The sequence below is a fragment of the Tachysurus vachellii genome, chromosome 3 (assembly GCF_030014155.1).
Source record: "Tachysurus vachellii isolate PV-2020 chromosome 3, HZAU_Pvac_v1, whole genome shotgun sequence".
In the NCBI taxonomy this organism is placed as follows: Eukaryota; Metazoa; Chordata; class Actinopteri; order Siluriformes; family Bagridae; genus Tachysurus; species Tachysurus vachellii.
The window spans coordinates 31873862-31898861 of record NC_083462.1 but is presented as its reverse complement, the minus strand read 5'-3'; the positions used below and the strand labels follow the sequence as shown (position 1 = coordinate 31898861).

Sequence of the window (25000 nt, the reverse complement as noted above, 5' to 3'; positions counted from 1 at the left end):
CCGGGGGAGGAAACCGGAGTACCCGGAGGAAACCCCCGAGGCACGGGGAGAACACACACACAAGGCGGAGGCGGGAATCGAACCCCCATCCCTGGAGCTGTGAGGCGAACGTGCTAACCACTAAGCCACCGTGCCCCCCGGACAGACAATTAGATGAGCAAAATCATTTCTTTCTATCTGCCTCGTTGGAAATTCTTTTTGTAGTTTATTTTGGATAAGACCTGGCAACCCTGGTTATAACTCTGACCTCAGCGTTGCACCCAAAGTGATATAAAAACCAGCAAGAAATGCAGCGAATACATTTGGCACATGTCACTTAGACCAGACAAATCGAGCAGATTGCTTTTGCTCAAGTTAAAATAAATTTGTGTCAGTGAATCTGTTCGGTTGTAAAAAGGAAGTCGGATTTTGTTGTTCAAGTCACTAACGGAATGTTTGTTATGTAATCCGATTACTCTGCTGACACGAATCTAATCTGACACTTTATGCTTATTTGACTCTGAATCTAGTGATACGACTCCACGTCAGTGAGGGTTAATAAAATCTTATATAGGAAATATTTAACAAATAGTTTCTAAACAGTTTGAAGAGCCTCAGTCAGTACTGAAATGACCACAGATGGAGGTCTGACACTGACACAGATGGAGGTCTGACAGAGAAGCTCTCACCGTCTCGCAGTTCAGGCAGCGTGTCTCGTTGGTCAGCGTTCCCTGGAAGATGTCGTGCACCCACGTGGACTCGGTCTTGTTTTCAGTCTCCGTTTCGGCAGTGACGGTACTTCCGTTGTTCTTCAGCCGACCGTTTTGTTTCTCCTGTTTCTTCTCCTCCTGCAGGATGTCTGCCACCGTGTTCAGCAGGTAGTTGAGGAACTCATGAGCGTCCTGCTGCATGTAGTTATCAAACAGGTCTGTAGGGGGAGACAGAGAGACAGAGACACTCACTCTTTAATGACAGTTTGAAAAATGCTGAGCTACACAACATACATTTTTTCATTAGATGTACGTAATGTTCATGTAAGCTCTTATACAGTGTGACTCAAAAAGAACCAAGAACTCTTTTCCCCAACGTTTAAAAAATATTTTCATAACATTTATTTTTTGGAGTGAAGAAAAAAAAAAAAAAAACCAACTTGTGATGTCATATTATAATATTTTCACAAGAGTGTTGTAGTGTCATCAGTGTTAAAACTGTGATCACATTGTACGTGTGTGTGTGTGTGTGTGTGTGTGTGTGTGTAGTGTGTAGTCAGCTGACTGATTGTTCTCTGACAGAGGCCAGTATTATTCAATTACTGAGAGAGAGTCAGAGAAGGAGGAGAACAAGTATCTTTTCATACCTCTTACACACACACACACACACACCTGTTCCACATTCCAGAAATACACCATATTACACAAAGGCTTACTGTTTGAACGTAAAGGTCAGGTGCAAATTCACCAGCAGGGCATTTACACTACAGATGCACTATTCTTTCATCGTTACACGTCACATTTCTACACAAAACAATGACATTTTCAGTACTTTGGTATAATATCTGTCCAAAAGGAGCAGATTTGCTTTTCTCTTGTGTGACGATCTGGGCTTGTCCCAACACCAAGGATACTGGAGTAAGAGCTTTAAGAGCTGCGTAGAATTTAATCAAGTGTCAATAAGGAAAATTACAGCTTTGGCTTCTATGTGCACTTCTGTCAGCTTGAGCTGGTCCTTGTTTAATTGTAACTCACTACACCCTACTATTAGCTCCAGACCAGCTCTCTACATCGAAAGTGTTTTCAGTTGTCAGAAGGTTTCAACCCACAACAACTCCACGCATTTGGGTCCTGCTGCTCGTAAACATGGGATGCTCGGATAACAACGTTATTCATAACGCAAACATGGGGAATATAAATGCTGTGGGGAACCAGAATAAACACCATAGCTGTTTATTCACTGTCCCGTCGTCTCAGGGGTTTGAGTCAGCCGTGTTGTAATTACAGCAGGCCGAACCCTGAACCCCACCATCTGCTGACGCACAGACTTTCACTTTCCTCTCACCGTTTTCTTTTCTCAGGCGAGAGATGAACTTCTTAGGAGGGATGACTCCAACCTTCTTCTTCTGGGTGGCGATGCTGTGGAAGAGGTCGGCCAGGCAGGTCAGCAGGTTCTCCTTCTTCTTCTGTTGTGTCTTGTAGGCCAGCACGCTCTCCCTGAACGGCCTGCAGAAATACAGCGCCTGCAGCACTGAGTTACAGTAGCACGTGTTCCCAAACTGCAGAAGGGGAGAGAGAGAGAGAGAGAGAGAGAGAGAGAGAGAGAGAGAGAGAGAGAGAGAGAGAGAATGTAAAAGAGAGAGTTGAAAAAACAGAGAGAGAGAGAGAGAGAGAGAGAGTAAGTAAAAGAGAGACAGAGAAAGAGAGAGAGAGAGAGTGTGTGTGAGAGAGAGAGAGAGAGAGAGAGAGAGAGAATGTAAAAGAGAGACAGAGAAATAGAGAGACAGAGAAAGAGAGAGAGAAAAAAAAGAGAATGTAAAAGAGAGTTGAAAAAACAGAGAGAGAGAGAAAGAGAAAAAGAGAATGTAAAAGAGAGACAGAGAGAGAGAGAGAGAGAGAGAGAGAGCGAGAATGTAAGAGAGAGAGAGAGTAAAAAGAGAGAGAGAGAAAGAGAGAGAGAGTAAAGAGAGAGAGAGAGAGAGAGTGTGTGTGTGTGAGAGAGAGCGTGTGAGAGAGAGAGAGAATGTAAGAGAGCGAGAGAGAGAAAGAGTAAAAAAAAGAGAGAGAGAATGTAAAAAAGAGAGAGTAAAAAGAGAGAGAGAGAGAGAGAGAGAGAGAGAGAGAGAATGTAAAAAGAGAAAAGAGAGACAGAGAGAGAGAATGTAAAAAGAGAGAGAGTAAAAAAAAGAGAGAGAGAATGAGAATGTAAAAAGAGAGAGAGTAAAAAAAAAGAGAGAGAGAGAATGTAAAAAGAGAGAGAGAGAGAATGTAAAAAGAGAAAAGAGAGACAGAGAGAGAGAATGTAAAAAGAGAGAGAGTAAAAAAAAGAGAGAGAATGTAAAAAGAGAGAGAGAGAGAGAGAGAGAGAGAGAGAGAGAGAGAGAGTGTAAAAAGAGAAAAGAGAGACAGAGAGAATGAGAATGTAAAAAGAGAGAGAGTAAAAAAAGAGAGAGAGAGAAACTGTGTGATCAAACCCACATCATCAGTAATAATAAAATGAGACTTTCCCTGCCAGAGGAAATCAGGAGCTGCCCTCATTATAAACAGTACAGTAACAACAGGCAGCACTGGCTTGGCTTCACAGAACTGCTGATTTTCTACTGATTGTTATTGAGATTTTTATCATTTCAGTTCAATGTTGTTTCGCTTATTGCTTCGTATATTACGTGCATCGAGAAAACAGAGCAGCAAACGAATCAGATATCGACTCTTGTGTACAAAATTAAAATGAAACCATTAACAAGCCTTTTGACCCCACAAGAAGTTTAGTCTCGGGAATGTTAGGGGACGAGTTGCTCTCTGCATCAACAGCAAACAGAGCAGCTCTACTAACACAGTAGTATTATTAAAGGAGTTCAACTGTATATACAAGTCATCGCTGTAAATGTGTAGAACTCTTACAACTAGCCGTTTTATCACCGTTAGCAACAGAAGAACAAGGAGGCATCCACGTGAGATGGATAACAGGATAATACGACAGAATTCCGAACTCAAGACTTTCCAATTCCAAGTTAAATCAAACAGCATATTGCAAATTGCTGTGGAATAAGTGACTTTAACACAAGCTTCGTTGTTTAAGGAAAGAAAATCAATCCTAACCCTTTATGTTTAATTCTGCAATGCTACATTTGACTGGAGGTCAGTCATTTCTAAATTCAGTCATTTCTAAATTCAGTAATTTCTAAATTCAGTCAGTTCTAAATTCTGATTAAGAAGTGAAAAAAAATAAATAAAAATGAAATAGAATAAATCTTGTTATATTCTCCTTAACTTTGAGTTCAGCAAATGACCTCAAATCAACATGGGTGCTCAGAGCATCAGCTGTAAACAAGGCCTCACATCTTACCTTTTAACAAGTTATCCTGTGTATACAAGTGTTTACTCAACATATATTTATTTACTTGCAAAATCTTTAACACTGACACTAAAGTTCACTCTTTTAAGCTTGGATAATAACACATTGCTCTTCACAGTTAGCTTGTTGCTAACAAAGGATGGGCGTGGTGGCGGCCATGTTTTTTCTCCCTGACATTACTACCGTTGAAAATCTCTCTCTCTCTCTCTATATATATATATATTATCTATATTAATATATCTACATATATATATTATATATCTCTCTTGTGTATATATACATATATATACACATTATATATATATATATATATATATATATATATATATATATATAAAGCTCTACAAAAAAAACCTCTATACTTTTTACACCTGGTCACTTCATGCGTTTTCTGTGATCCGATAGCTATCCGATGGTAAAAAGACCAGGTCTAAATGCCCTCCGAAACGGTTTCGAGACGGACATAAATGCGATGGTTCAAACCACTTCAGGAGGTGGTCTGGGACGCATTTCAGATGAAACTGGATAGGTGTAAATGAATGTGGTTGTTCGAGCCACATACGTCAGCGCTATACTCCTCCCAAACGGAAGTACGTCACTCGCAGGTGACTCGCGAGTTGTGCGTCGCGCCAGAAACAAACAGTAAACGTTGTTTTTTTGTAGCATAACCATCATAACAAGATTTTTCGTCTTCTTTTTGATTCCATTCTGAAAACCGCATACAACAAAGCTGTGTTCCATTTCAATTACCCCTGGAAACGAGGTAAAATATATTAGCATTTTGGGCGGGAGTAGAAAGATCGGATCGATATCCGATTCGCCGAGACGCGTTTATGTGGCCTAATGTAAATGGAAGAGTTTTAACAAATCAGACAGCTATCGGATCAGAGAAAACACATGAAGTGTAAAAAGGCCCTCTGTGCCTCTAGCAACAAGAGCAACAGAGGATTTTTCATCTCTTCTTAGCAATTTCTTAGAATCTCTTCTTAGCAATCTCTTCTGCTTCCTCTTTGTACACTGCTGGGGCATGAAAAGAGTTAATACCATTATCTTAAAAACTCAAGAAGAGATCTTGTGTCTTAAGCCCTATTCGGATGGGATTAGTTTTACGTGGGGACGTGGGGGTAAAGTAATTATTACCAGAGCTTCTCTGTGATTTTAGTCCCGTCCGAATGTGCCATCTCGGTAATCATTACGGACAATGTCAGTAAAGATTACGGCGACTTTTACCTTCTGTAAAAAGGTCCGGAAAAATGACCTCAGGTAATACTAATCCCGTCCGATTAGACCCGCTGTAAATATGTACGGTAAAATTCCGTCATTTCCTGTTTAAAAGTAGTTTTTGGCGCGTTTTGCAAGCATGGAGGCGCCATGTTGTCTGTTTGCGCACGTGATAACAGGAAGCAACGTCATACGCACATGACGACAAGGAGGTTACTGTGGTGCGTAAAGCGAGTTACCCCTCCCACTTCTGCTAGTTTTACTGAGATGTCTTGTCCCGTGCGAATTGGCCAATTAATATTACAGACGTCCTGAGGTAAAATTGCATTACTCCACGTCCCCACGTAAAACTAATCCCGTCCGAATAGGGCTTTAGTGAGACATTCCTGGCTAAATAAAGTATTAATAAAACCAAATATCTATTCATTAACTCCGACACGCTAAAATAAAGCAGAAGGGAAATCCACTGGAGTTCCGCTAAAGCTCTCGAAAAACACTGTTTAAAACGATGCTTTTTAATGTCGGTTAAACAGTTTAGCGTAAAAAACGTCGATGGACTTCTCACTGTAGTAAAGTGGAGTAGAATGAGGCAAAGCTCCCTGGAGTGTTTGAGAAATACTGTACGTAATTCCTTAATTGGTTGTGTGATGAGGCTTTGATTGCACTGCCTCCATTGAACAGCTCCGATGTCAACCTGCCCGAGAACAACGTGTTACCATCCTCATTTATTTTATTCATCCATTAAAAAGAAAAAACGTCCTTAAACACTACGTATGTCATTGAAGCGCTCAGTAATTGAATCCAATAAACAACCTTTTTTTTTTAACTGTACATTTCCAGACAATTCACATGACGCACATGGAGAGATAAGATAATATTTTCCATGCAATGCATTCGCGTGCAAGGTTTCGCTGTATTGGGCCAAAACGTGGACATGGTCTACAAAACTCTGTTAATTGCTTTGGCTCTTGTACAAATATGCGACTTAATCAGAAAACTTGAGGACTGAATGATACTCACATTGACCAATCCAAAGTAGTGTTCATTAATGGGGAACTGCTCTGGACCAATGTCTTTCTCCAGAGCAGAGGCATTGGTGCCCTGAGGAGGGAAAAACGAGCAGAGAGAAAAAGATGAATCATCAAATAATCAGCATTTCGATCACAAGTTAAACACTGAGAGATCATTTTATACACACACGGTCTCACAGAAATATCAAACCGAGCTTCCACTAAACGGAGATCAGATGACTAGATGAAGCCAAAAAAAAAAGTGTCTGCACATATGCCAACGTGACAGTGAATATGTTTTGTTCCCAGTCTGAACTGTTTGGGCTTAATGGTGTCTTAAATCTAAAGTACCAGAGCTAAAACAGGCTGTATTACACACAGCCTAAGAAAACACTCCATTAGCCTCAGCAGTCGTTATAAATATCCAAGTAATTGCCAAGCTTAGAAAAGCCATGGTCAAATTTTTTACCTCAGAAGCATGGCATGTAAATATCCATTAAGAAAAATATTACATCCTCTTCTCAGGTCACATATCTAATGTTATGTATTTAACCATAATGGTTAAGACTCATACTCTTGTGACTGCACAACAAAAGTATTTGTAGTTGGCATCTCAAGGAGTTTTAAAAGGGCAAGTGTGCCCTACGGGTAGAAAATAATATGGAGTTTATAGCTTACATGCACATATTTCAAGCCCTTTGTTAGCAATTTTTAGCAAAGTCCAGTTGTTAAATGTTTAGAAATTGAATCATTCATTTGTATGCACTGTTCCCCCCGTGCCTCGGGGGTTTCCTCCGGGTACTCCGGTTTCCTCCCCCGGTCCAAAGACATGCATGGTAGGTTGATTGGCATCTCTGGAAAATTGTCCGTAATGTGTGATTGCGTGAGTGAATGAGAGTGTGTGTGTGTGTGCCCTGCGATGGGTTGGCACTCCGTCCAGGGTGTATCCTGCCTTGATGCCCGATGACGCCTGAGATAGGCACAGGCTCCCCGTGACCCGAGGTAGTTCGGATAAGCGGTAGAAAATGAGTGAGTGAATGAATTTGTATGCACTTTTCTGCAAAGCAGGAACTACTGCGTAGACTCTTTTCACCCTGACCCTCACCGCCTAGTCAAGTGCAAGCATGACAGCATGACTTACCCCCTTACCTGCAATCTTATCAACCTGCATTTAGAAAAAAATCTGAGCTGGCACTGCAGATCATTTCTGACTTGTCTTCTAGATGATATATTACAAGTATCAAGTCAAAAACATTGCAATAGTGAATGTATATTATTGTGCATGTGAAACTCTGGGGAAACATTTCTATTACAAGATAAACATGAAAGAATATTTTGTGTGGATTAAATTTTGGCTGCAATTTATACAAATTCAAAGAGAATTCAAAGCTGCATTACAAACAGCATCTGACCACACTGAGCAAGTTGCCTAAATAAATATGACATCAACTACAGCTTGGGATCCGGTCCAAATATTCCTGATGACGAGGAAATAAATAAGCTGCTGCCATGTTTACAGTTATTAAATTAACATTTATTTTGCATATTGACCGTCTAAAAAAACTGTCAAAACGTTTATTAGTAATATTAAGTAATTATCAGAAAATTGGTCCTCACTGAGGGACCGTAGTGTGTGATTGCGTGAGTGAATGAGAGTGTGTGTGTGTGTGCCCTGCGATGGGTTGGCACTCCGTCCAGGGTGTATCCTGCCTTGATGCCCAATGACGCCTGAGATAGACACAGGCTCCCCGTGACCCGAGGTAGTTCGGATAAGCGGTAGAAGATGAGTGAATGAATGAATTGTCCTCACTGAAGTGACGGTCATTCACCTCACATAAAGATCAGCTGTTTCTGTAGGATTTTCTTGACATCTCCTAGGTTTCCTCATGACTGCTGAATTCATGGTTTATAAAGAGTTGGTTTATAAAGAGCATGTACAGAAAGCTATCAATCATCACCAAGAACCGGACATCTCTCCAAAACAGACGGAAGGACAAGAATAAAACTTCTTAGAAAAGTTGCCAAGGGACTTACGGCAACCTTAAAGGAACTGCAGGAATATCTGACAAATACTGCTCACTTCCTGGATGTTATAACTATTTCTCATGTTCTTGACAAATCTAGGCTTTGGGGAAAGGTGGTTAGATAGAAAAATTTTCTGAGAAAAGAACTCACCCCAAACCATAAGACAAGGTAGAACATTCTGGGCAGAATTCTAACAGATATGGGAGTAAAGACAACGTCAGATAACGTCCTAAACATCACCTTACCGACAGTGAAGCATGGTGGTGGCAGCATCATATTAAATAGCTGCGTCTCTTCAGATGGGACTGGGGCTCTAGTCATGATAGAGGGAATCAGGAATATCTCCAAATACCAACCGCAGTCTTCGGTTACACGTTTAGACTTCAGCAAGAACATTTCCAGCGCGATAATGACCCAAATCAATGTCAACAAAGAAACGGCTTCGGAAGATGATCATCATTTAGGAATGTCACAGTCCGAATCCAGATCCAAATTCTATTAGAAACTTGCGGACCGACTTGAAGAGGACTGTACAGGAGATCAACATCATCATCCAAGATCGCCAAAAATCTGTCATACTTTAATACATTTTTCTTTTATACGGCACTCTCTTGTTCTCTCGCGTTTCTGATCGGACGCCTGTCGTTACGTAATCGCACTTCTTTCCCAGACAAAATAACATTGAAGATTGTCAAGGTGACTCTCAGCAGCTAAGGATGGATTTTTAATCCCCTGACTCAATAACTCAATAAGTAATTAAATGAATCACTTGCTCTGGCATCAGAGACAAGCAGAGGTTAATTAGTGTCACACATTTTGATGCTATATCTGTCTGTTTAACAAAAACTCTAGTCACTATTCTTTGGGTCCTGCAACGTTATATCACGCTGCGCAGTTTATCACACATATGTCGTTTCCTATAATCCTATGGCACGGTCTCAGAAAACCAGGTAATCATCCGGCGCAGTTCTCCTTCAAGACGCTTTCAGTAACTTGGTGGATTCGTGAGAGGTAAGACACAAGTTGTCCTTGCACAGCATTAATAATGTATGGAATCACCTAATAGGATGTGTTAAGGAATTTGAGAATAATGAATATGCATCAAACGGTGCAGGGTTTCACTTCATGTTCAGTTCAGCATTTAGGTTGTGTTTCATCGAGGGATTCGTTAATCACATGTCATATAATGAGAAGTTATCTTCTGATATGAAATATTTATTCTGTATTATTTAATCTGTTCTGCTGTCTAAGAATTTCTCTCACTCTCTCATTCATTTTCTACCTCGGGTCATGGGGAGCCTGTGCCTATCTCAGGCGTCATCGGGCATCGAGGCAGGATACACCCTGGACGGAGTGCCAACCCATCGCTGGGCACACACACACACACACACACACACACACACACACTCTCATTCACTCACACAATCACACACTACGGACAATTTTCCAGAGATGCCAATCAACCTACCATGCATGTCTTTGGACTGGGGGAGGAAACCGGAGTACCTGGAGGAAACCCCCGAGGCACGGGGAGAACATGCAAACTCCACACACACAAGGTGGAGGTGGGAATCGAACCCCCAACCCTGGAGGTGTGAGGCGAACGTGCTAACCACTAAGCCACCGTGCCCCCCCTTCTAAGAATTTCTCCAGGTGTAAAGCATGTACAGGGTTACGCCATCGCATCTCCTCTGTCACTTCAGGGAGTCTATTTAAAAAGAATCGACGTTAAGGAAGGTGCAGTGTCACGGTTTGTTATAGAGTAAAAGTGTTAAGCTTCTTTCTCTATTTTTAATTTTCTACTTTAACTGTGTAATGTACCATATGAAAGGCTGCTTCTCTTCCATTTGAACTGGTGCTCTAGTCACTACCACTATCATCGTAACAAAACTCTCTGGAATATAAAGTTGTGCGAATGAAAGATGAATCGGTCACCAGTGCCATCCACCGTCTGACGTATTTTGAAACACGTATCATACTCATGGTCCAGGGAACAAGCAGAAACTGGTGTGATTGACAGGTGACTGGCGATAAATAGCTGCACGGCGAATTACGCGACAGTAATAATCTGAGAAAGCAATTCAACTTCTCTTCCTGCTCAGGAAATCTGATTCTAGCAAGGTTTGTATTTCAGTCATTAGAGGCCTGAATTGTCCTTCAGCTCAAAAGGTATACAAGCGTCGCATTGTGTAACGGGGAGATTAAAGAACGCACATTATGCTCATACAAAGCCTACTGATATTACAGAATCTCAAAGACGGTGGAAATAAAGCGGTAGCATTGCAGAAGAAGCTACGACTGTACTCACTCTCTCTCTCATCTTCTACCGCTTATCCGAACTACCTCGGGTCACGGGGAGCCTGTGCCTATCTCAGGCGTCATCGGGCATCAAGGCAGGATACACCCTGGACCAACCCATCACAGGGCACACACACACACACTCTCATTCACTCACACAATCACACACTACGGACAATTTTCCAGAGATGCCAATCAACCTACCATGCATGTCTTTGGACCGGGGGAGGAAACCGGAGTACCTGGAGGAAACCCCCGAGGCACGGGGAGAACATGCAAACTCCACACACACAAGGCGGAGGCGGGAATCGAACCCCCAACCCTGGAGGTGTGAGGCGAACGTGCTAACCACTAAGTCAATGTGCCCCCCCCCTACGACTGGACTGCGACATTTAAACAGGCATTCAGACATTCCGGCCCTTTAAGACTCTGTCGAAAAAGAACCAGACTAACACACAATGGAAAAATCAAGAATTTGGAACAAACAGTTTGGTGTTTGCTGTGAGATAAGCGTAGCTGCCTAATTTGCTCGATATCCGCCTGACGTGAAACTGTGCCTAAGAGACAAAAGACGTGTATTTCTGTTTAGCTTACATACATTAGTATTAAGATCTAGTTCCATGGTGGTCTAAAGGCTAAAAATCCTGCGGTATCAACATACGCAGGAAGGGAAAAACCCAGCCGCTGCGGCCGCACAAGCCAGCGCCAGCCCCAAACATGGATAAAAATCAGAGGGTTGCATCAGTAGAAGATTCTGGGATAAAACCTGTACCAAATCAAATATGAGGAACAGATGATCAGCAGCATTTGTATACAGATCTGAACACTGACCTAAGCCTGATCTGACGATAACTGAAAGGAGAAGCGTACATGATACCGACAGACACATTTTGTAGCGTTTGTGTAAAATGATGGGATACAGAGTTTACGTTTGCACTGTATATCAAGTTAAAGGGTTTCTGCATTCAACACACAATGTACAAATAAACAAACAATCTAAACATCTTACTGGAATCACAGATCATCTGCTGAAGGATCTGACACGGATCTTGGATCTGGACACCTTAACACCATAAACATAGTACACTTGATCCCAACACTGGTCCTGCAGAACCCCCTGTCCTGCACATTTTAGGATATTTTAGTGCTCAAACACAATCACTTTGCATTAGTAAGCGGTGTGTGGTGACTAGTTGAGTCAGTGAAAACACTCAGATATGGAGGACAGGATTTGTTCTACCAGGTCCAGGGTTGGGAAACCTAGTTGGGACATCTACTAATGAGGCTGTGCACTTGTCTGTCGGGGCAGGGAGCGAGCAAACCCACTCACTCACACTCACACACACTCAGTCTCAGTGTCACACACAGTTTCACACACAGTTTCACACACAGTCAGTCTCACAGTCACACACAGTCTCACACAGTCAGTCTCACAGACACACACAGTCTCACACACAGTTTCACACACAGTCAGTCTCAAAATCATACACACAGTTTCACACACAGTCAGTCTCACAGTCACACAGTCTCACACACAGTCAGTCTCACAGTCACACACAGTCAGTCTCACAGTCACACACAGTCTCACACAAAGTTACACACACAGTCAGTCTCACAGTCACACACAGTCTCTCACAGTTTCACACAGTCTCTCAGTCTCCCACACAGTCTCTCACAGTATCACACACAGTTTCACAGTCTCAAACAGTTTCACACACAGTCAGTCTCACAGTCACACAGTTTCACACACAGTCAGTCTCACACACACACACACAGTCTCTCACAGTCTCACACACAGACACAGTCTCACACACAGACACAGTCTCACACACAGACACAGTCTCACACACAGACACAGTCTCACACACAGACACAGTCTCACACACAGACACAGTCTCACACACAGACACAGTCTCACACACAGACACAGTCTCACACACAGACACAGTCTCACAGTCTCTCACACAGACACAGTCTCACAGTCTCTCACACACAGTCTCACAGTCACACTCACACAGTCTCTCTCTCTCTCTCTCTCACACTCACACACACACACACACACACACACACACACACAGTCTCACAGTCACAAATAGTCTCTCTCTCTCTCTTACACAGTCTCACACAGTCTCTCACTGTGTCTCTCTCTCTCACACACACACACACACACACACACACACACAATGGGCTTGCTAGCTAGCACACTAATAATGGACTTAAATCTTGTGCACTTACCATATTACAAATGGAGGCGATATTTCTGACAGTCATTTAGTTCACAGGGCCCCTTGACGCCATCGTTATGAAATAAACATGACTGGAAATCCAGGAGCAGTGAATCTCGTGCAGCTTGGACCAAGAGGCCAACTGCAGTCGTTATGATGGAGCACTGACATGCAGCACAATTTATTCCTTACTGGAAACCATCAGAAAGTAGACAAAAATTCTTATCAATTCATTCTGATCTTTGTAAGTGGACCATGTTAAAATATAATGCGAAAGCACGTATAATAAACATCACGGCTTGCGGCAGGTAACTAGCTACAGCCAAGTCCATACCGACGAAGCCCCGCCCACTCTAACAGAGCTGCTGCGTTGATGTCAGAAAAAATGGGCGGGCTTTGACTTTGATCTACAGTCAGATCCACCAATCGGAACTAGAAATTAAATTTCTCGTCCCGCATTGTAACCAATGACAACAAACCAGGAAATGTTTTCGGGAAGAAATTTAAAAGACACCCGTATTACGTAGTCAGAAATTTAGAATCCGTCGCGGTACTAATTCCCTATGTATTATTTGTGTAACGCGACGAAAGTTTGCCTCTTTATAAAATGTAGAATAAGTAAACATGAACACAAACAGAAGACAGATATGTTGAACTTTTCCTACGTCGTCTGTATACCCGTATTGGCGCCACGGCCACCGTGCGCATGCGCATAACCCACAATTCATTACTTCCTCGTGTCTATGCTTCAGCGTGGTCTTTCTCGTCTCTGCTTTCGAAAGGTAAGGATGTGTTTCTGGTCGCTCGTGAGTTTTTGTTAGTAAAACGATGGATTCGTTCAAGTCATTGATCACGTTTTTGGTTACACGAAGCACGTGATGTGTGACGTGTTAATTCTGTGCCAGCTTTTTGAGGCCGACCACGTGTTTGGTGTAAATCCTCCTGCAGTGTAAACATAAAAATATGCCTTTACTACTAGTTTAATATTTACTCCTGAAGATGTTTCACACCTGGGGATTAAATCTGTTGCTCCTAGCACGTGTATGGAGATGTTGATCTTTTATTAACACGTGCCACAGATCCAGCTTGTGTTGCACGTGTTCTGACTATAATGTGATTAATTCCTCTTGATATTTAATGCATGGGACAAATGTATTATGTTTCATGCATGTAAGTCCCCTTTATTGCCCATTTAAGACTGTTTGTGTCTTAAATGATTAACACAGGGGGGAAGAAGAAATCTCTCAAAAAACCTGAAGTAAAGGCTGATTTTATTTTTTCCTTGCTTCGGATCCTGTCGGGAGAAACAGCCCTTTCTTTAAGCATTTCTTCATTTCTCATGCTTGGTCATGATGTCCTGATGTAAAAAAACACTGTCCTGTTCTCCACAGGAGCTGGAATGGAAATGAAGTGCTACATAAATGGAACATGGCTGATGTTAAAAGCACGTGGGTAAGCAGAATAGACATCCATAACCTTAATGGAATGGTTAAAAGCATGTAACTAGAGGTGTTCCTCCTTTGCTTTGCCCACTGGAGGCTGTCAGTGTCTCTAGTGGCCATAACAGGGGGAAACAGCAACCTCCTGCAGAAACATTGGGGTCAGAAGGCTTCTGCATGCGCCTGGATCCTGTGCAGGGAACAGATCTAAAACTGTCAAATCTTCCTTTAAGTAATTCTTTGCACATGGCATCAAGCAAGTTGTGAATAAAACGTATGCGTCGTCTCTGTTTAAAGCGGTTAAAGTGGGTGAAAATGAGTACCATGAGTACACTGTCCATAATCCCTCTCACTTTTGAGGTGGAAATTTGAATCAGCTTTAATACTAAGTTTAATTTAACCGTATTGTGTTAAAGAATAAAAAAACGTATCAACTTCAATGACAGCAGTTTATACATGTCATGTCATTGTCATGTCTGTGGTGAGCATGTGTAGTGTGTACACGTAACTTGTCGGTAATGCTAATACAAAGCCTGTACAAACAACTTTCACTTAAATATTAGATACATTTTAAAGACAGAAAAAGCATACACCATAGGTTATTATTAGGCTGCTGCTTATAATCAATGGTGCTAAAAATGCTGCAGCTTGTTATGCTAGTGTGCAGGGTTTATTTTTGCTGTGCAGGTCAGGAGGGCACAGGACTGGATGTTAGAACTGTTTTACTTGGGCTTAGTGGTATTTTTTTTCTGCCTCAAAGCTGAATCCTGTTTTATGAGATTCTCAGTATCTCGAATGAGTTGTTGAACGATGTTTCAGGGTTCCCACGTGTCCTGGAAAATTAATGACCAATGTTCCAGTCCTGGAAAACACATGGAAAATGAGAGAAAACATAAATTGTCCTGGAAAAAATCTTGTTGTCCTGGAAAATTATTAATTTTAAATATTCTTGATCATTTAAAGAACAGTTTACAACTGGTCAAAACGATTAACGTTAGTAACAACGCGCTCTGTTCAGGGACGCCGAGTTTTGACGGGTTTTTTGTTATGCTGTTTAATCTCGCTGTGACGGATGACGCCGTCTTGTGTTGGCGGTTTCAGGTGCTAGGAATGGTTTAAGTGCTCGAATGTTTTCAGCAAATGGTGACGAGTAAGCAGGTTATATTAACCTTGTTAATCTGAATATCATGTGCAAGGGAATGCACAGCAAACTAAAGCATGCATGATTGCATTGGCCTGAGAAAGGAAAGGGTATTAATTAGGGGTGTGCACGGATAGTCGAACATTCGAATATTCGGTCTGCTGTAATTATTCGATAAATAAAAATGCTATTCGAATTTCGCTATATTTTTGGCGCGGATGCAGCCGCCGCCACCAACGATGAAGAGGATGCGGCAATGCCAGCTCGTCGGAAAAGGCTGAGCCAGTTCTTCGGCGATGATTACAGAGAATCCAGCCGAGACGAGTGGGAATAGTTCTTGCTGGAGCCATGTATTCCACCAGATGAGGATCCCATTCAGTGGTGGAACGAAAACACGAAGCGCTTCACAAAACTTAGTCGCTTAGCACACCGTTACGTCTGTGCCGTCAGAGCGCGTTTTCTCCGCAGCCGGCCTTATTGTTAACAGACTAAGGAGCCGACTTTCCCACGATCATGTTGACATGCTTGTGTTCCTTAACAAGAACATGTAAAACAATAGAAAGAAAGCAAAAAAGATTTGCTGACAGTTTAAAAGTTTCAAAGTTAAATGTAGCCTTGGCTACGTTCTGTACAATAGCCTAATTGCTGCAGGCGGCTTTATTTACTTTTTTTTTTGCTTTTGATCTGTACTTTTTTGTTTGTTTGCACACATTGTTAAAGGTTTTCAGCTACAAAACACGATGTAGCGTAATGTTTAAGCTTATTGTGTATAAGCTTGTTCAAAAATGACGGAAATAATAAATGTTACTGAAGAATAACGTCTGTCTCATTAAACTTAATTTAAATAAACGAATATTCGTTTTTTGTGAGCTCAAATATTCGATGTGATATTTGCAGAAAACGCCCATCCCTAGTGGGAACCCTGTGTTTGTAGGATATCTGGGGAATGATTTATTTGTTTATTATATTATTATGAGCAGATGAATTGATCTTGATTGTTAAATTAAACCACACATGGTCAACTGTCTCAAATAATTGAGTGTACTATAATTAATTTCTGCTTGTTGGTGTTGAGTTGTGTGTTAATGCTTGCTTCTAGTTCTAATGGTTCTTAATGGTGTTCATTCCAGCCTGGACTTCCAGCCACCTGACTGAGGTTTTTCTGTGCTGAATCTGACGGTAAGCATTAAAGTCATGAATTTCTGTGTGTAATGTGATTTTCCTTCACAAGTTCGGTTTATAAAATAGAATAAGTTAATCTTTTAAATGTGATTTTATTACAGTGTCTTCACTTCAGTAGAAAAGCAGCTGGTTAGAAATAAGCACCAAACCTCAACAGGTGAGTGTCTTAGAACAATTTCTTTTTGTGAAATGTCACAGATTTGTATGTGTGTCTTATCCCCTTTATTGCCCATTTAAGACTGCTAGTGTCCTAAATGATTAACACAGGGGGGAAGAAGAAATCTCTCAAAAAACCTGAAGCAAGGGATGTTTGTCCTGGCTTCGGATCCTGTCGGGAGAAACAATCTTTACTCAAAACATTTATCATGTTTCATAAGAGAAAATATTTCCAAAGCTTATTTTTCTCACGCCTTGTCACTACAGGTTCAGATGTTCACAGGAGCCGAAAGGGAACACGCAAGCCGAACGAACACCAACGAAATGCCACGTTAAATATGGAGGTGTGCAAACTCAGAATGGTCTCTAAAATCGTTACCACCTTTTTGAGTCTAAAGGCAAAACTGAATAATGTTCAGTATTTTAGGCTTAAGTGTTTTTTTTTTTTTTTGTTTTTTTTTAGTAGTATATTATCCAAAAAGCTTTTAAAATGACAAACGTCTAATCATTTACTCAAGACTTCTATTGAGTGAATAACGGCATTGAACCTTTTCCTGCAAATCCTTGAATGAAGTTTGAGGTGCTTTTGTTGTTTATAGTTTTTCCTTTTATTTATTTATTTTAATGAAAGTTCTAGTTTTAGAGCGAGGTCAGAAAGCATGTAGACAGCTTGCTTTTTATTTAACTTGCTATTAATTAAAAAATAAAAATAAAAAAAGTGGCTCCTCCTATGTGTTGCCCACTGAAGGCTGGTTGTGTTTTTAGTGGCCATAACGGTGGGATACAGCAGCCTTTTGTAAAAACTGGGTCAAAGGGCTTCTGCATGCGCCTTTATCCTGTGCTAGAAACCAAGATCTTCCATCAACAGCCTCTTTCAGGCAGCAAATTGAACTTGGACAGCAAAAATTACGTATCATGATGTTGTAAAAATAATCCAAGTCCAATTCTGATGGCTCAATTTTTCCACGTCTCGTTCACTAGGTGCTGTGGCTGCGTCCTGACGTCCAGATCAGCAGGTCTACGTTCAGCACAGACGTGTTTTTTATCTGCTAGTACATTTAACGATTGATGTTGACTGCATTGTCTTTACCGATGTGTAAAAGTAGTCGTTAGATCTTTTCTGTAAAACAAATAAATGTGTAAAAGCCTGTATCTGTACTGTCCTGTATCATAATGTTAGTATGACTTCTCTAACTCAAAAACATTTATATAAAGTACTTCATAATGTAATGTGCTTTAGGATTGTGCTTTCTTTCCAAAGATATCTTTTGTGTTGGTTTTGTGCTGCTTTCGTGTACCGATTCAACGTTGGTTACGTGGTTTAGTCTGATGAATTTGACTTTCCTCTGAAATGAGAAGTCTGATTTAAAGATTTTTACATGTGCCTGTGTACGGTGAAATTCGCAAATAAAAATACAGATGGTACAAAAACAGCTTACAATGTAAGAGAACTCTTATTCAATAAAAACTATTTGTAACAACCGTTTCCGTAGTACATTTACACTTACAGCATTTGGCAGACGCCCTTATCCAGAGCGACTTACATTATCTCTTTTTTTTTTTTTTTATACAGCTGAGCAATTTAGGGTTAAGGGCCTTGCTTAGGGGCCTAACAGTGGCAGCTTGGGGGACCTGGGATCGAACTCGCAACCTTCCGATTGGTAGCCCAACACCTTAACCACTAGGCTACCACAGGCCACTGTAGTGCAAGTACACAAATAAAGCGACAATGTAATGTGTAAGATTTGTCAGAGCGTCCTAGTCCAGGTAACGTTCAGATATCCGGATTACTGATTAGACGGGGGCACGGTGGCTTAGTGGTTAGCACATTCACCTCACACCTTCAGGGTTAGGGGTTCGATTCCCGCCTCCTCCTTGTGTGTGTGGAGTTTGCATGTTCTCCCTGTGCCTCGGGGGTTTCCTCCCCTGGTCCAAAGACATGCATGGTATGTTGATTGGCATCTCTGGAAAATTGTCCTGTGAGTGAATGACACTGTTGGCACTCCATCCAGGGTGTATTCTGCCTTGATGCCCGATGACGCCTGAGATAGGCACAGGCTCCCCGTGACCCGAGGTAGTTCGGATGAGCGGTAGAAGATGAGTGAGAGAGAGAGAGAGAGTGATTAGACAGGACAAATTCAGAGGAAATGTTTTTCATTGACATTTTATAGCTAAACAGACTTCACAACATGGTATTTTTTTGATGCAGGAGTCTAAAAATTCATGCAGCTCTTACACACTGTGAAAAAGGGCTGTTTATTTATAAATTTCAAGAAATAATTTGTCTGCCTCATTCAGAACCTTCACAACTGAAATAAGACGAGGACAGATAATGGTTCCACTTTGTTTTTTTATGTGCAGTTCCTGGGTTTTTTTTATTTTTTATTTTTTTATAGAAACTATTTTTTATTACTTTTTGTAATAATGTTCATCCAGAGAAATGTTTGAGTGAGAAAATATGGTCAGTACATGTTTGGTAGAAAATGTCACACACGTTCGAGTTTAAAAATGTGTGGTTGCAGGGAGATAAACACCGTGTCTGAACCGCAACTCTCCTCCAGAGGATCGTTGATCAAAATAAAACGAACTTGTTGAACAGAACTTCTGTGGCTCAGTGAACTGAATGGAAGCAGATTCAGCTGGATTGAAATTTGAAATGTAATGCTGGCTTGTACGAGATCTGACACTGGAAGCTTCAGACACATGGCTCTGTTTACAAGGCATATCTGATTCACAGATGAACGTCTAAGACGGTATGTTCAGCTAGCGATTATGCTGTTGGGTGAATCTTGCTGACTTTTCTAAATATAGTTCCGACCAAATGATCCAAGACGACCTAACCAGGAGAATTTTAAGCGTTGTTCAAAAGGAAGAAGTCCTGAAGCATCTTAACAACAGAAAAGACTATGGGTCCTGTTTATTTCTACATGTTTGTGTAACTGACCAAATATGTTCTGCTAGTTGTACAAGATTTAATACAAACGCTGTTTTTCTTTGTATTCGTACACACGTGCTCATTTGCATTTAGTGACGCCCACAAAACTCCATACAAAGTAAAAAGCTAGGAGCATGAAATGAATAATCAGAGTAAAGTCTAAACCTTTTGACACGTATATGCTAATAAAATTATTTCACAATAATTAATATTAATTGAGAGTTGAAGCGAGGGGGGCACGGTGGCTTAGTGGTTAGCACGTTCGCCTCACACCTCCAGGGTTGGGGGTTCGATTCCCACCTCCGCCTTGTGTGTGTGGAGTTTGCATGTTCTCCCCGTGCCTCGGGGGTTTCCTCCGGGTACTCCGGTTTCCTCCCCCGGTCCAAAGACATGCATGGTAGGTTGATTGGCATCTCTGGAAAATTGTCTGTAGTGTGTGATTGCGTGAGTGAATGAGAGTGTGTGTGTGTGTGCCCTGCGATGGGTTGGCACTCCGTCCAGGGTGTATCCTGCCTTGATGCCCGATGACGCCTGAGATAGGCACAGGCTCCCCGTGACCCGAGGTAGTTCGGATAAGCGGTAGAAAATGAATGTATGAATGAATGAGAGTTGAAGCCAGTCCTGTATTTCTTTGGTCATAACTAACTAAAGAAATCCAATACAGAATAATTTTATTTATCTTCATTTCCAGGTTTATATCTAAAGTCGATCAAGTCAAGGTTTACAGTCGAGGTTTAATCTCTTCATACCTCAGGAGTGGATCAGGATTTCATGAATAACACAGTTCTTGTGTAAATGCTCATATGAGTGATTTTCAAATAAATACATTGGTATTGTGTATCCACACGATTTTCTGAATGGCAGATACAATAATGCCACTCTGATTCCTCACTGGACCTCATCATGGTCACTGCAGATGTTTCTACACCTGGACACCCTGGACACACAGTCTGGTTCCTCTCAAAGGTTCTTCCTCATATCTTCTCAGGGAGGGTGGTTTTTCCTCACCAACGTCACCTCTGACTACTCATTAGGGATCAATTTAAAATGTTTATATTCTGAATGCATATAATTCTGTAAAGCTGCTTTGTGATCATTTCCACCCCGCTATACAAATAATAATTTCATTGAAATTGAGTCAAAATAAAAAAAAAAGGAGACATTTTTTATACATTTTGATGCATTGGTTGGAAAAAAGTACTGGGCATGTATTCACATTGTTCCTTTTTTATTTATTTATTTATTTGTTTGTTTATTTTTAGGCATGGCTACCTGCACAGTCACCGAGCTCCAACTGTTCATTTCACTTAGTCCTGGAATACAGTACAGTTGAAGCCAAAAATGTACATAGACCCGAGCACAAGACTTTCAAACTCAACTTTTCACAGCTCTACACATTTTATGTTACTGTACGTTCCTTGTGTTAAGTCAGTTAATTAACACATTATCTACTTTATTTCCACACACTGGCATTTCATTTCATAACTAGATTTGTAAAGTTCGTTGCGACAAACTTTGATGTTGGCTTTGACGATGCAAGTGTTCGCAAAGGCCGGTGCTTTTTGGAGGCGAGTGGATATAAGGGTCAATGTTACTTTTGGAGGCAAGTGGACAGAAAGATAAGGTGCCAAAACATTTGGAGGCAAGTGGAGACGAGCATGTGACGTCATCCGAATTCTCCTGAGGAAGTTCCCCTCATTGGGCTGAGTGTTTTGATATGTCACATGCCCATGTTGTGCAAAATTTTTTATTTTCATGTGACATCACGTGACATCACGTGACGTCATCAGAATACACGTGAGGAAGTTCCCCTCATTGTTCTGAGTGTTTTGATATGTCACATGTCCATGTTGTAAAAAGTTTTTTGATTTTGCATATTTTGGGGGCGGGGCTGCGGCAAAACCGGAAGTCCAGTCGGTACACCAATTTAAACCTTTGTTCAGAGTATCACCCTAAAGGAGCTGGTCGAGTTTGGTGTAGATCGTTCGAAAGCTTGCCGAGTTATAAACCTCCAAAGTTTATAATGGGAGTCTATGGGGAAAAAGGCCATTTTGAGACCCGGTACCTGAAGTACTGGTACTCGGATCGCTTAGAAAAGTAATAGCAACAAACTTCAGACCAGGGTTTACAACATATCCGAATTTGGTGCATGTGGCTCGAAAGCCCTAGGCCGCATTAAATTTTATAAATTTTTGTCTAAGCTGAAATAGGAAAACAGAATGTTGGCTTCTACAAAGCCAAAATAATAATAGCTACAATTTGTTTTGCGGTTTTTATTTCTGTAAAAATGTTTAGTAGGTAAAAAGTTTACATTCATCTTATTTTTGGTGTATTTGGTGGTGTTGCCTTTTAATTGTTTGAGCTTGAATAAAATGTTAAAAGTCACCTTCTAGAAGCTTCTCACCGTGCTTCCTTCTGACAGAAGTGGTGTAACTTGGTCAGGTTTGTGAGCCTCCTCGTTTAGACACGATTCTACACTCACTCACTCATCTTCTACCGCTTATCCGAACGAGTCACGGGTCACGAGGAGTCTGTGCTTATCTCAGGCGTCATCGGGCATCAAGGCAGGATACACCCTGGACGGAGTGCCAACCCATCACAGGGCACACACACACTCTCATTCACTCACACAATCACACACTACGGACAATTTTCCAGAGATGCCAATCAACCTACCATGCATGTCTTTGGACCGGGGGAGGAAACCGGAGTACCCGGAGGAAACCCCCGAGTCATGGGGAGAACATGCAAACTCCACACACACAAGGTGGAGGGGGGAATCGAACCCCCAACCCTGGAGGTGTGAAGCGAACGTGCTAACCACTAAGCCACCGTGCCCCCCAACAAATGATTAAAGACTAATCAATTTACTAATTGAATTCACTATATGGGAATTCCAATGGGTCAAAAGTGTACATACACCACACTGACTGTCTCTTTAAACAATTTATAAGATTCCAGAAATTTTGGTCATGCATTTTGCAGCTTCTGATTGGTCCTTTTGATGATGCTTGATCACAGTCTTCCAGTTGGACAATGATCCTAAGCGAACCTTTAAAGTTGTAACAAAATAGCTTAAGGACAAAAAAGTGTCTCAATCGGCTCTCTAGTTCCCTAAGTGCCCGGTGGACTCGAGTTAGGACTCTGGTATAAGGACACAGTGACTGTAAAACCCAAACATATCAAATATTTCAGTTGTATACATCATATAAACGTGTTAACTTAGTCACACGTGTTTCTGCCATGATCATTCAAACAGGATTGTAGGCTAGGGGATTTTTTTAAATGATTAAACCTTTTGTAGAACATCAAATCGCTAACATAAGAAGAGTTACGACAATGCTAATTTAAGCTAAGCTACTTACATCTCTACAACGACGTCATTTACAGTAAAGGAACATTGCGAGCATTGATGCTGTCTGGTTTTTGTGGTGCACTCTGGGAATTTTTTGGAACCAAACATGGCTTTTCAGATTGAGAGTGACAGAACTTAAATTGCCCTTAAACCTCCTGCCCTAACTAGTGGCCTAGGAAGCCGATTGAGACGCAGCCTGTGTGAAAGTACTGACCTGACGCTCATAGAAAATTTATATACAAGCAGAAATAAAATCCTCTTAGAATCCCGTGTGTAGGCCTCCAAACATTCTTCATCTGTATTACAGACACTAAGAGCATGTATTATTTATTCACTGCCTTTCTTTTTTTTTCTTCTTCTTCAAATGCACATGAACTTCACCTCTCACTGACTTTCTCCCTCTCACACTGACTATTCTTTTGAAGTGTGTCAGTAGACATCTGTGTAAAACACCGTCTGACCTTTCTCAGGTTAAGCGAAGAACAAAGAGATGAATTACGGAGTGTTTTCCCCAATTCCTTTTTGAAAAACCGAGAATTCATCTCCCTCACAGAGAGAGAGAGTGTTGTGAGTGAACGCAGGTCACATGGAGAAGTTCCACGTTTCGTTTGAAGCTTTCAGCTCCGTTACCGTCTTCCTGCAGACTTAACGTTGTTTTGCTCCAGTACAATGCAGGCCTCTGGACCAATTCCTTTGCGTTTGCTCCCAAAACACACAGCTGCTTGGATGTAGACCAGATGCACTTTTACAAAAGCGACTTCACAGTAATTTTCACACGAGGCTAATGATACGTCTGAGCACTGGTTCGTCTAAATAGATTGCTGAATGATGCAATCTAGAAAATATGTCTGTGGCATTTTATTAAAATAAATCTAAGCAAAGATTATTTAAATAACTTTATACTACAGTGCTGTCAAGTGTGGATTCATTTTCTCTAAAGGTTTTGAAGTTTATATCAACGTTATGTATATCGTTCTTATAGCAACCGTTATTACACGGGATCTTGTACGGTCCTGATGCCCACGTTATCCCAAGACTAACATGTCCAAGACTAAGACTATATTCAATTCAATTTTCAATTCAAGTTTATTTTTCGTATAGCGCTTTGTACAATTGACATTGTCTCAAAGCAGCTTTACACAAAATAAACATCCCATAAACAAAAAGGTTAATATAAAGATTACTCTCACTCACTCACTCACTCATTTTCTACCACTTATCCGAACTACCTCGGGTCACGGGGAGCCTGTGCCTATCTCAGGCGTCATCGGGCATCAAGGCAGGATACACCCTGGACGGAGTGCCAGCCCATCGCAGGGCACACACACACTCTCATTCACTCACTCACGCACTCACACACTAGGGACAATTTTCCAGAGATGCCAATCAACCTACCATGCATGTCTTTGGACCGGGGGGAGGAAACCGGAGTACCTGGAGGAAACCCCCGAGGCACGGGGAGAACATGCAAACTCCACACACACAAGGCGGAGGCGGGAATCTAACCCCGACCCTGGAGGTGTGAGGCGAACGTGCTAACCACTAAGCCACCGTGCCCCCTCCAATTCACTTATAAAGATTATTAATTGCACTTAATATAAAATACGCTTATTATTTGGAATTTTAAACAGTTCAATTCGAATGTGGAAGTAATGACTGATGATTAATCACTCATGTTCAGCAATGTGAGTATTCTGGTTAGGGTCACGTTGGATCTGGATTTGCTCGACATCCTGCAAAGCGGGAACACATCCCTGATTAGACACCTGTTCATCATTTTCTTGCTGTATTTCTTCTGATTTAGTGACCCAGGATTAGGGTATATTCACTGATAGAGACTTCAAAGCACTTCTATAAGTCAGTCTGGATAAGAGCATCTGCCAAAATCAGTACATGTAAATGTCATCACAGTGTACACACACACACACACACACACACATTCCCACTTAGGGGAAATTTAAACTATATG

General features: G+C 41.3%; 1 protein-coding gene, 1 long non-coding RNA gene and 2 other non-coding genes across 5 annotated transcripts in view; 3 read left to right on the top strand and 1 right to left on the bottom strand.

The window, feature by feature from the left end:
- usp46 (ubiquitin specific peptidase 46) overlaps positions 1 to 13611 on the bottom strand; it is a 16845-nt gene extending 3234 nt beyond the window's left edge. The window contains exons 1-5 of one of the 2 annotated variants that reach the window (XM_060866793.1): positions 13502 to 13611; positions 12834 to 13014; positions 6286 to 6366; positions 2035 to 2248; positions 669 to 907 (exon numbers count right to left, since the gene is read on the bottom strand). In XM_060866793.1, coding sequence (XP_060722776.1) covers positions 669 to 907; positions 2035 to 2248; positions 6286 to 6366; positions 12834 to 12869 — 570 coding nt within the window. In that variant the 5' untranslated portion in view covers positions 12870 to 13014; positions 13502 to 13611. Of the gene's footprint in view, positions 1 to 668; positions 908 to 2034; positions 2249 to 6285; positions 6367 to 12833; positions 13015 to 13488 lie in introns of both variants that reach the window. The other variant, XM_060866792.1, reaches the window with a different exon arrangement.
- Positions 13546 to 18222, top strand: LOC132843463 (uncharacterized). Its single transcript, XR_009648115.1, has 6 exons — positions 13546 to 13605; positions 14215 to 14275; positions 16534 to 16582; positions 16687 to 16742; positions 17009 to 17085; positions 17723 to 18222. It is a non-coding gene; the product is annotated as an uncharacterized LOC132843463 (long non-coding RNA).
- LOC132843750 (small nucleolar RNA SNORA26) lies at positions 14008 to 14135 on the top strand. Its single transcript, XR_009648277.1, has one exon. It is a non-coding gene; the product is annotated as a small nucleolar RNA SNORA26 (small nucleolar RNA).
- LOC132843749 (small nucleolar RNA SNORA26) lies at positions 16811 to 16931 on the top strand. Its single transcript, XR_009648276.1, has one exon. It is a non-coding gene; the product is annotated as a small nucleolar RNA SNORA26 (small nucleolar RNA).
- Positions 18223 to 25000: the final 6778 nt, after the last annotated feature.